The following is a 12,515-nucleotide window of genomic DNA, read 5'->3' as shown; positions in this document are numbered from 1 at the left end:
CATTGAGTAGGAGAAACAACAGCCTGCCAGAAAGCAGTTCCATCCTAAAGTGCTGGCTCTTTCTGAAAGCACATGACCAGGCAAAATGACTTGAGAAGGCTGCCTACACACCAATAGTAAAACTATTAAAAAAATACGCTTGCTGGTTCAGGAATTACATTTTATATTGTGAGTAAATTATTTGCAATGTAAACAGTGTAATTTAGAAATAAAAAATACATAATAAAAATCAGGACAGAATCACTTTAAGGTGCATGAAATAAACACACTCCTTAATTGAGTGTGAAATAAATGGATTTCCTTATGAGCAGTTAGTCTTATGGAATTCCTTTATTTTCACACTCCATTAATTTAGCTCTAATTTAAATTCAGCCACTTTGATCAGAGCCCGGGCAGCCGCCCTAGGCAACCGGGCAGGCACGGCGCCGGCTCAGTGTGCGCGAAACTGCGCATGCGTGAAATGGTGTTCGCACATGCACGAAATGGTGTTCGCGCATAAGCAGAGGTGGACATGGGGTAGGCGACAGAGCAGGTACGTGCCTGGCGCCCCCTCAGCTTTGCGCCCTAGGCACGTGCCTACTCTGCCTACCCCTAGTTCTGGCCCTGACTTTGATCCACATTATTGTGTACATCAGGTTGTCTCTAGCATGTCCCCTTGTATGTGATTTTGTTAAAGATGGACCTAACACAAAGATTGACATTTTGGTGGTCATTTGATCTATGAGTTCAATGTAATATATATAACAGAGAACATAGCACCTTCATTATATTCAGCTTTATACCACATTTTTGTTATTTTTTTTGCCCCATGACTCGCTAACACTGTACAACAACTGGTATTACAGCCCATGATGATTGGAATACATTCTAAAATTCTTCTGCATTTCTTGGGTTTGCCTCAGGAACAGCAGGAAAGGGTGGGAGCTACAACATGGAGCTGGCCACTGCTCCTGTATAAACTATAACAAACAAGGAAACGTTGTGCTCACCACTAATTATTAAAACCATTAAGCTCTTACCCTTTCCAGTGGTGGCCAATAAAAGGGCAACCATGTTTGGGAGTTTTAACCTTGAAAGCAGCAAATAAGTTGCAGGTAAAACTTAGTCCCTGTGTAAAATGTATAATGAAGTAATAGAATTCATAATGAATCAGATGCAAGTTGACTGTAGGACTGGCCATACCAGGGATATCTTTGACATAGTTGGCCAGCTTAAATATAGTGTGGTGACAGCCTCATTACACTCCTGCTTAATGGTTGTAAAAAAAATAACAATTCAGAAAAGCTGCAGCAAATGACTTAGTTTTGCAAAAGTTAAAGAGCATCACAATGAAAAGGTGGCCCAGTCATAAAAGAGCTGTACCCAAAGAATTGCAAGCATACTGGACTTTCAAAGAGGAAATCAGTTATGCATCTGAACTTATGGTCAAATCAACAAAGGTAATACTTCCTTCTATACAGAGACAAGAGATGTTCAGAAAAATCCACGTATCATACTTGGGATAGTTGAATGCAAAGAAAGAGCTTGAGACATATTCTATTGGCCAGGAATGTCGGCTGATATTGAAAAACAGTTTTCCAGTGTTCAAAATGCAATGAGACATGAATATCAACCAAAAAGAACCTTTGATTCCTCACCCAATTCCCAGACGACAATGGGAATAGGTAGGAACTGACTTATTTTGTTTTAATGGATCAGAATACCTACTTCTAAAAGTTTCCAGAGATACTCAAACTGAATATCACAACAAGCAGAAGTATAGTCACTGTAGATCTTTTTAACCATTAAGAGGATCAACGTACCAGAGTCCACCCCTTCAGACTAGAAGAAAAGAACATTCATTTGAAGCAACGTAGGGGGTTCTTCACAGTCAGGACAGTGAGGTTGTGGAATGCACTGCCGGTTGATGTTGTGATGGCTGATTCCTTTAAGAGCGGCTTGGATGATTTTTTGGACAGACAGAATATCAAAGGCTATTGTGATACTAAATTCTCTAGTTAGTATAGGTATGGGTACATATAATTTATGTGAAAGTATCTAGGGATGTGTGTGGATACTGGGTTTTCATTTGGAGAAGTTGAACTTGATGGACTTTGTCTTTTTTCAACCTGATTTAACTATATAATTAACTATGTAACTATTCAAATCCATATTTACAGGACATGGTATTCCTGATATTGTCATATCTGACAATGGTCGTCAGTATGTCAGTGTAGAATTCAACACATTTGCAGAAATTTGGGAATCCAAGCACAACTTCCAGTGCAGGTCATTCTCAGTCAAATGGACAGGCTGAGAGAACTATGCAGACATAAAAACATGCTTAAAAAGTCACAAGACATCCACAGCAATCCTTACATTGCTTTAATGTAATATTGTGGTACACTACTTGAAGGCATTGGATTGCCACCTTTACAACTTTTGTGATGGTTACCAACACACACCTCATTGCTCATACCCAGAGGTATCACCAAGGTGCATGACAAGATGAAAGGCAAAAAAAAACAAAATTGTACTACAACACGCAATCCAAAGAACTACCAGATACTGTAAGGATACAAAGAGGACACACATAGCAACCTGCAAATGTTGTGCAAAAGCATGACAAACACAGATATTTTGTTGTTCATACACCTGATGGGAGAGAATACATGAGAAACAGAAAACACCTGAGAAACCCTGAGTAGAAGGGTAGCTTCCCATTGCCATTACTTTTTCAGCATTGAATACATAATTTAAACAGTAACACCAAAAAAATGAAAGTGTTTAAAATAATGAAAATATGATGTAATATTTTCCTGGACTGGTACAACGGGTGTGTTTGCTTCAGAAACTCTTGCGCAGAGTTTGAGGGTCAATCCTATTCACCCGACTTTGAAAAATTAGATTTTTTAAAGTAAATTTTGATTGGTCAAATGTCGAGTTAATGGGAGTTTTAAATAACTCCCATAAACTCGAAATTTGACCCTTGATAAATCTGCCCCTAAGTGTACTAGAAAATCAAGTAAACATGAAATAAACCAGATAGGCTGGTTCTGCTACAGTAAGGATTAATTATATCTTAGTTCAGATCATGTATAAGGTAGAGCTTTATCATCATAGATAAAAAAGGATTAATTTTTTAAAATTTGGATAACATATGTAATTTGGATTTTTCCAGATAACAAACCTGTAAAGTTTATATAAACAAGTTGATGTGTAGCCATGAGGCTGAAAAAGCTGAAAAATGAGATAAGGCACAGGATACACAGCAGATAACAGGCTCTCTAGTAGATAATGGGATTCTTCAGAACATGTCTGTTATCTACTGTGTATCCTGTGATTGGATGTCTGCCATCATGGCTACACAGCAGTTTGTTTTTCTAAACTATAGTCAAGTTTCTGAAGCAAACATACCAGTTGTACCAGTGCAGGAAAACATTACATCATTGTCACGATTATGACACTTCCAGTTGCACATGACTTCAGGCACAGCTATCAGGAGGTCAATAACTCAGTCTTTCACACAACTTGCACACAGGTTAGACCAACAAAACAGCATGGCAATGTGTCAGATCAGTATCCCAAATGTAGACTAGAGGTGGGTTCTAGTACCACACCAACTAACACCCAGAACATTAATTTGCTGTCACCTTCTATCATTAGCAGGTGATAGAAACCTAATGTGACTATTCCCCTGCTCTCTAACAGGTAATAAATCACAATACACCAATGCATTAAACACTCTCTCTCTCACTATAGTCAGGGTTAGTTCCTACTGATTCAACAAGTACTCCAGCAGCCAAAGTGTTGATCAATGCATGCACATACAATTAATTTTTATATTTAATATCATAAAAGGTATAATAGTGAAAATTTACAAAAAAGTTACAAAAAAAGACATACGTTAAATTATATATTTATTTTATAACAGTTGTAAAATAAAAAGGGAAAAACATAGAAAGCTACACTTTTACCCAAAGATATAGAATTCCTGGTCCTGGAGGCACGGGGAAACAAAGGGGATAAACCTTCAGTTGAAATTGGTCCTCCAAAGTAAATCCAAATTTTAGTCAGAAGAGCTCACTATTTATCAATGAGTTCAGGGTATCAGGTAACTGGATACTTCCCCCCCCTCCCTCAGGAATGCAAGGGGGCATTGCCTAGCAGGACACAGATTGAGTTTTTAATGACCTCCTGTGAGTAGGAACTGGACCAAACATATAATAACCATAACTCCTTACAGAAACACTGTAGAGAAAATTATTTACTATGTAGTGGTTTCTTTCTTTCTACTGGGTCCATAGATACCAAGAGTCATGTTTGGACTCTTTTGAAAGCTAATGTGGCATTGCATCCATAACCAGTTCCTTATAGCATTACTCCATTGAACAGTTTGATGGCCATTGTGCATAGTATTACAATTGTATCTGGCATTTAGAAGCCTCAAACTGAAGTTAGCACCTACAAATTGTCCCAGATGTCACATTAGCTACTGAATATTCAACACATTTACTGCATTTTTGCAGGGTAAAAACTGAAAAATATACATTGACCCCCCTAAAAAATGTCCCTTCTGATTGGGGGGAGTCAATTTTGTTTTTGAAGTGCTCAGCAATGTCTTGAGCAGAGACAGATGTGCATGGAGGGGGTGGAGAAGGGGAAAGGAGAGTGCTAAAGGTGGAAGAAAGTTGTGCTGGTTTTTTAGAAAGGGAGTTAATGAGTGAAGTACAGTATGTTTGTTTGGCTTGGAAGAGGCTGGTGTTATAAGAGCGCAGATTTGTAGATCCAAAAATCTGACTGTGAGCGTGATTTGCGCCAGCGATGCTCAAGTGCAGGTGAGTGTCTTTGGAGTGCTTTTGTATGAGTAGTATGCCAAGGTTGAAGTGGTTTGGGTCTAGCATGTTTAGTTTTAAAAGGAGCAAGCTCATTAAGGGCAATGGTGAGAGTACTATAGTAGACAGAGGCCTGGGAGTATGAGTAAGGTGTAGGCCCCCATAGGACAGGGCAGTAGGTGAGGCAGTGTCGGTAGGAGAAAGCCAGGTTTCAGTAAGTGCGAGTAGGTTAAAGGAATTTGCAATGAAATGGTCATGTATAGCTGTGAGTTTGTTGCAAACAGATCTGGCATTCCAGAGAGCACAGGAAAGATTAACTGGGTTTTTGGGTATAGGAGCAAGAGTTCTGTACTATTGGAATTTGCACCGAAGAGAAGGAGTTCTTGGCCATGATATACCTGGGATGGGGTAAGGGCCAGGGTTTGGGGAAATGTCCCCAGCTGGCAGCAATAGAAAGGAAAGATAGACTAAGTGAGAGCAGGATTTGTAAATTCTTAGTTTGTATGAAAAAGAGGAGTTTTGTGGAATAGCTAGACAGAATACTTTATAAACTTCATGTGTGGAGAGGGAAGGAGAGGAGAGTAGAGAGGCTGAGACAGGGCCGGAACTAGGGGTAGGCAGAGTAGGCACGTGCCTAGGGCGCAAAACTGGAGGGGTGCCTCTCCTACCCCTAGTCAGGTCCCCTCTCTGGCCGCTTGTGTCAGTTTGTGCATGCGCGCTTTCCTTTTTTTGCGCTGGCTCATGTTTTTGCGCATGCGCGCACACCAGATTCTTTTGCGCATGCGTGCACAACAGACTCTCTTGCGCATGCGCGTGCACACGGTTTTCCGCGCACACCAGGTTTTCTGCGTGTGCGCTGCTGGGGTGCTCCAATCAGCTGGGCTGCCTAGGGCGTCTGCCCAGGCTGGCCCGGCACTGGGCTGAGATTTGTATAGAACTGGGATTTGATGGGGGAGGTAGTGAAAAATGTTTTATGAAGCATGAGAGTGAAAGGAGGAGAAATGCAGGATAAAGCATGTTTGGAGTAAGAAGTTACAAATTGGCAGGTACAAACAAATATGTGTTCTTCTTATCCCAGCTGGTTCAAAGTTGATAGAAGATATTCCGGTTCCTTGAACCTTGCCAATGCCTTGTCCAACTGCCTTGTATAACTGCCATTTCTAAGCACTTGTGAAATATTAGCACTTACCAAATGTTAGCACTCGTGCCATTCCCCAGACACAAGTGCCATCCCCAATACTGGGCCTGAATTTATATGTAGCTGATAGGGAAAACCACAGCCTAGTTAATCAATTAAACAGCTAGCAAAGGGCAGAGTTTTACAGACACCAGAACCAGGTTTGGGGCTATAAAAATATCTCTTGTGCACTGAGGAGTGGACACAGATGTGTGCTTGAAATATTTATCAAAGAACTAAAGCAGAATAGGCCTAACAGACAAAAGTTATTGGGGTTAACAGATACAAGTAGGGATTTAAGCAGAATTTCCAGAATAAAGAGTTGCAATAGATATATAGCAGTATATGGATGTAGCAGTATAAGGATAAGCAGAATTATTATGCATAGATTTACCAGGTAAAATTTCCATGGGCAAAAAACAAGTAACAAAAAACAATGTAGAATGTAATAAAATCACTGAATCACTAAAATTCAACAAAACAACTGAAATCAATGCTTTGTCTTTCCTGCTTAGAGTAATAAGCAGTCAGAATCACAGTCTGATTATTTTAGCTTGGTCAAATAGGTTTTTATGGACAGAAACAAGCGAACAACACCTGCACATAAATGAAAATGCAATAAAATGGCTAAAAATATAATAAAGCAGCTAAAAATGCACCAAAAATGGAATTTAAATGGAATCATAATTGTCGCTTGCATCAAAATTGTGACGTCAAAATTATTTTGACGCCAATTGACTTCAATGCGTTTTGCAAATTTTTCACAGCTTTGCGTATTTGGGAGTTTCGCAGATTTTTGGGAAAATGAAATGGGACAGACGCTCATCACTAACCAGTAGTGAAAAGAGCTTTCTGCAGGTCCTGTGATAAATTCTGGGGTTTTAGGATACCTCTTTCAGCATCTTGTGTTCTGTTGATTTTTTATTTTTTGGTTGAATACAAAGCGAAATTTTCCATGTTCAGTTATGTTACCTTAATCTTTATATACTGTTACTGCATATAGCACCAAAAAGTTATGCAATATTTTATTTCAGTTTATAATGATCAGGGGTCTCATTAGGGTTACAGAATAAAGACAGGATTTGAGTCCACATATGTTAAAAAGAACAAACTTTACATAGGATGTGTGAGTGAGTACAAGCTGCAGAATCTTTACCACAACTGAATATTAGCTTTATGTATTTATATATAATTTTATATAGCTCTATGTTGTTCTAACCTTGTTCCACTGCATCTTTTATTCTAGATTGCATGTGCTGTTTTTGCTGCACTGCTTCATTTCTTCTTCTTGGCTGCTTTTACATGGATGTTCCTGGAAGGTGTACAGCTTTACATCATGCTGGTTGAAGTTTTTGAAAGTGAGCATTCAAGAAAAAGATATTTTTATCTGGTAGGCTATGGCATGCCTGCTTTGATTGTATCTGTTTCAGCAGCAGTAGACTACAGAAGCTATGGAACGGATAAAGTGTAAGTTCATTCTTATTGTATGTCATCATCATTTATTTATATAACTCCAACAAGTCATGCAGTGATTTACATTAGTATATATGAACAGGGAACAATTAGTGAATAACAAACAACAGTTTACAGAGTACAATAGGATTAAAGGGGCCTACTTGCAATAGTTTACAAACTAAAAGTCAGGTTTGATTGAGACATAAGAATTCTGAAACAAATTTGTGAGTTATGACTGATTAAGTACAATGATACATTGGTACTCTATAAACAGGTAGGTCTTTAGGGAGCATTTGAAATTTTGGAAATAAGGAGAAAGTCTGATAGCTCGAGGCAGAGGGGCAAATTCATTAACCTCTGGAACTTCGCCAGCAACGGCTTCGCTCACATCGCCACACTTCGCCAGGTGAAAATTCGCCCAAACAAAGCTAATTCACTAAAATGCAAAGTTGTGTCCAGGGCAGCGAACGATGGCAAAGTTTTGCTAGCATTAATTCGGCAAGCAAATCGAAGTTGCACTAGCGTTGGCTAATTTGCATACGGCAGGAAGTCAAATTTAAATGGACGTATATTGCAGCAAATACATTACACTACACAAGCCCAGGGAACCTTAATAAAAGAAAATAGAGTTGTTATATTGCCATACACATTTGCCCAGTGTGTAGTTCATGTGCCATATATAAGGAAATGTAGGGGGGAACCCGGGTACCCTAAAAAAAAATTACGATCTTTTGCAGCCTATCACCCTGAAAAACTGAAAAGTCGCAAGCATTTTTTGGGACTTAGATAAATTTTCACATTCTATTGCACTTCGTCTGGTCTGAGGTGGCGAAGACAAGTCTGGTGCAAGAGGTTCATTAAAATCCGCATCGTCTGGCGTTAGAGTGCGAAGTAGAGTCTATCTCCTTCACTGGCGAATGTCACTTCGCCCTTTAGTAAATTTGCCCCTGAGAGTTCCAGAGAAAACCAAAGCCAGCTAGAAGTCTTGTAAATTAAAATAGGCTGAGTGATGAAAGGTGAACGTCAAAAGCAGAGTGAAGTTTGCATAAAGGAGTGTATTTTGAGATCAGAGATGAAATATAGGTAGGGGCTTCCTTGTTAAGGCAAACTGATGTGTCCGCATCCCACGTTCCTCACAATAGGCAAAATTCCCGCTGCTGTGTGCTCCTCCACGCGCTGGTCTCCAATCCAGCAAAATATGTAGTCCAAACAGAGAAAAAGAGTTCGAGTATCCAGCCAGCAAGACTTTAAAATCAAAAAGCTTTATTCCAGGCTACATTTAAAAACAGTGAACTGGGATCCACATGAAACATCATCTGACGCGTTTCATGCCTCATTCTGGCACTTCATCAGAGGTGATGTTAGCAGTTACTCTAGGTCATATCACAGATCATATCAATTCAAGCAATATTGCAATATATTTCTATTAGCATTTTGGAGCAAGGTAAATGTTATATCATTTTAAATCTGAAATGTTTTTGTTGTTACATAAATATATATAAGCTCTAATTTCTCTAAGTCAATAGGTACAAGATGCTCTCTGGCTCGCTCTTTAAAAGATCTGTAGGTTCTACCCACATATTGTTTGCCACAACTACAAGTGGCTAAATATACTGTATAATAACTGTAGAATCACAGTTGATGTAACTTTGGATTGGGAATGTATCTCCTGTTGTGTTACCTTTAAATATAGTCTGTACTAGTATGTGTTTGCACACTTTACACCTATTTCTTCCACATCTGTAGCTTCCTGTTTTTTAGGATGATTTCTCTCTTTACACCTTTTTTATCTTGGGTTCACCAATTCTTGCCTGGACGTTCCAACTGCTCTTTCATAGGCCTTCTTTATTAAATGCATACCATATTTCCTTTATATCGGTTTATCCCGCAGGACCATGCCCTGGCTCTGGAAGGCATCCCAAGTGGAACAGATCCGTCTAAAACATAAAAACTGCCCCACTGGGATACCCCCCAGTACCGACCGTGGATGAAAACTGTCTGCTCGCAACAGTGTGTTCCTAGAAATCGGCTTCACGTATAGATCACACTCAATGTCATGGTTTGCCCCACCTATGCCAACCTAGTAATGGGTTGGTGGAAGTGGTTCTATAGATGTAATAACCCCTTCAAACAAAAAATATCATGCTTTCACTATATAGACGACTTGATTTTCATATGGGAAGGTACTGAATTTGAAGTTTGGAGCTTTGTGGTATATTGTAATAATAACAACTGTAATTTGCAATTTACACATGCTTCCCACATGCTTCAGATATGATATTAGAGGGGGAAACATATTATGTATGAACACAATAAAGATTTTGACCATGTTAAATTTCCAGGCATTGGAAGTGTCAAACTAGGAGCAAGGGGTGGAGATATTCATAAAATAATTGATCAAAGGGAGATGTATCGGATATTTACCCTTAAAACACAGTACCCACTATAGTTAAATAGTGATTAGGAGGTATCCTGTTTCCTTGAATAAAAATAATTAAAAGTAAAGTTTATAACATTTACCTTGCTCCACGATGCTATAGAAATGTATTGCAATATTGCTTGAATTGATATGACCTGTTTATATGCAAAAAGTCAATTGATGTTTTTAATAGAGACTGCTATGTAAGACTAGCGTAAATGATGACATCACCTCTGATGAAGTGCTAGAACGAGGCATGAAACATGTTAGGTGATCATATTGTTATAGAACAGGAAGTATGTTTCATATGGATCCCTGTTTACTGTTTTTAAATGTAGCCTGGAATAAAGCTTTTTGATTTTAAAGAATGACTGGCTGGATACTCTCCCTAACTCTTTTTCCTTGTTAAGGGCCTTGAATGTAAGTGTGAGTGGTTTATTAGAATTTGATTCTAGAGGGGATTGAAAGCCAGTGAAGTGAGATCTATAGGAGTGTGGTAAGATAGATAATTGAGTTTAGCAGCAGCATTTAGAACATATTGGAGTTGTGAAAGGTGACTTGTTGGAAGGGCTGCGAGGAGTAGGTTGCAGTAATCATGGAGGAAGATAATGAGACTGGATAAATGTTTTTATCCAGAAACTGAAATATAGTCGTATTCGGGCAAAGTTGCACTGTGAGTGAGATCTGAGATATGTCATCACGGTGCATATAGTGTAATATGAAAAACCCCTGGAACAGGTTTCAAACCAAATGGCATCCTGAGGCATAATTTAGTGTTAAATGTGCACAAATGTTAGCTATTGTCATCTAGCTTTATTTGTCAAAAGCCAAAACTTGAATCCAGTACTTAAAATAATTTTGCTTTGTGGAGTTGTCTTCTTATACAGATGAAGCCACTTGGATTTGTGAGTTAAATGCGTCATGACTCAGAGTTAATTGAAGAAACTGTGTTATCTAAAGTTATCTTAACTCATTTAATGCATTTAACCTTTTCATTAGCATACCAAAGCACCATTGTTCACAATGGTGAATGCTTTAATTAGATGGGATGTTGTGTCACAGTTTTCTGTGTTAAATGAGATAAATGGGATATCTGTGTTTAGTTATTCTGTGTCAAACAGACAAACCAAAGTGGCTGCATCTGTAGCTATGTTTACGTTTCCTCAAGCTGCCATTGGGTTTTTTTACAATTACAAATGGATTCACCCGCTTTGTTGGCTCTTCAATTGTTGCAATTATATTAAAGGGATACTGTCATGGGAAAAAAAATTTTTTCAAAATGAATCAGTTAATAGTGCTGCTTCAGCAGAATTCTGCACTGAAATCCATTTCTCAAAAGAGCAAACAGATATTTTTATATTCAATTTTGAAATCTGACATGGGGCTAGACATTTTGTCAATTTCCCAGCTGCCCCTGGTCATGTGACTTGTGCCTGCACTTTAGGAGAGAAATGCTTTCTGGCAGGCTGCTGTTTTTCCTTCTCAATGTAACTGAATGTGCCTCAGTGGGACATAGGTTTTTACTATTGAGTGTTGTTCTTAGATCTACCAGGCAGCTGTTATCTTGTGTTAGGGAGCTGCTATCTGGTTACCTTCCCATTGTTCTTTTGTTTGGCTGCTGTGGGGGAAAAGGGAGGGGGTGATATCACTCCAACTTGCAGTACAGCAGTAAAGAGTGATTGAAGTTTATCAGAGCACAAGTCACATGACTTGGGGCAACTGGGAAATTGACAATATGTCTAGTCCCATGTCAGATTTCAAAATTGAATATAAAAAAATCTGTTTGCCAGGGGCGTAACTATAGAGGAAGCAGACCCTGCGGTTGCAGGGGGGCCCAGGAGTGTAGGGGGCCCAGTGAGACCCTAATTAATTAGCAATTTTAATATATCTTGGTAAAATAGGCCAACTTATAAATATTTTGGGGCCCTAAATTGAATTTGCTATGGGGCCCAGTAACAACTAGTTACGCCACTGCTGTTTGCTCTTTTGAGAAATGGATTTCAGTGCAGAATTCTGCTGGAGCAGCACTATTAACGGATTCATTTTGAAAAAAATGTTTTTTCCCATGACAGTATCCCTTTAAGTTTCTCCATTCTACCCCGTTCTGCCTTGCATTGAAACACATCTGCATATTCAGAAAAGATGTTCAACTTTTCATGTTCATTTATTGTTATCACACCCTGTATGAGCATCATTTCATCACCAGTTTGCAGACCTATTGTCAGAATTAATTCCTCTTTTGCTATAAATGGCATAGTGTACCACAAGGATTTCTGTTCTGTGTATTTTGTCAGTCTCACTTTAGTGTCTTGCAGCACCTGTATCTTTTTTAATCTCCTCAGTAAAATGTAAGGCATTTAAATTTGCCTGAGCACCAGTGTTCAGTTTAAAGCTGACAAGCTTATTTGCTATTTTTAAAGTAACTTTCCAATCTCTCATATGTGATATTCTTTTGGATTGCAGTATTCCTCAGACTTCTTTGTAATCATTTATTCTCTTTAGTGTTAAATTTGAATGTTTTATACAGTATGTTTTCAGTGCAACTTCCCCAGCCACATGTAAAAAAGTAAGGAGGACTGTACTTGAGCTGATTTATTGTTCCTTCTGTGGCAGAAAGGTATAATTCAAAGTGCTGATGAAACCTTCTCCA

General features: G+C 38.7%; 1 protein-coding gene across 21 annotated transcripts in view; it reads left to right on the top strand.

The window, feature by feature from the left end:
- The window catches only part of adgrl3.S (adhesion G protein-coupled receptor L3 S homeolog), a 1,276,319-nt gene that overhangs the window by 730,517 nt on the left and 533,287 nt on the right, over positions 1–12,515 (top strand). For all 21 annotated transcript variants that reach the window (XM_041579809.1, XM_041579790.1, XM_041579795.1 and 18 more), the window contains one exon: positions 7,238–7,458. In XM_041579809.1, coding sequence (XP_041435743.1) covers positions 7,238–7,458 — 221 coding nt within the window. The remainder of the gene's footprint in view (positions 1–7,237; positions 7,459–12,515) is intronic.

Source organism: Xenopus laevis, chromosome 1S, assembly GCF_017654675.1.
Source record: "Xenopus laevis strain J_2021 chromosome 1S, Xenopus_laevis_v10.1, whole genome shotgun sequence".
Lineage (NCBI taxonomy): Eukaryota > Metazoa > Chordata > Amphibia > Anura > Pipidae > Xenopus > Xenopus laevis.
The sequence above is the reverse complement of the archived record's forward strand: the minus strand, read 5'-3'. Positions and strand labels throughout refer to the sequence as shown.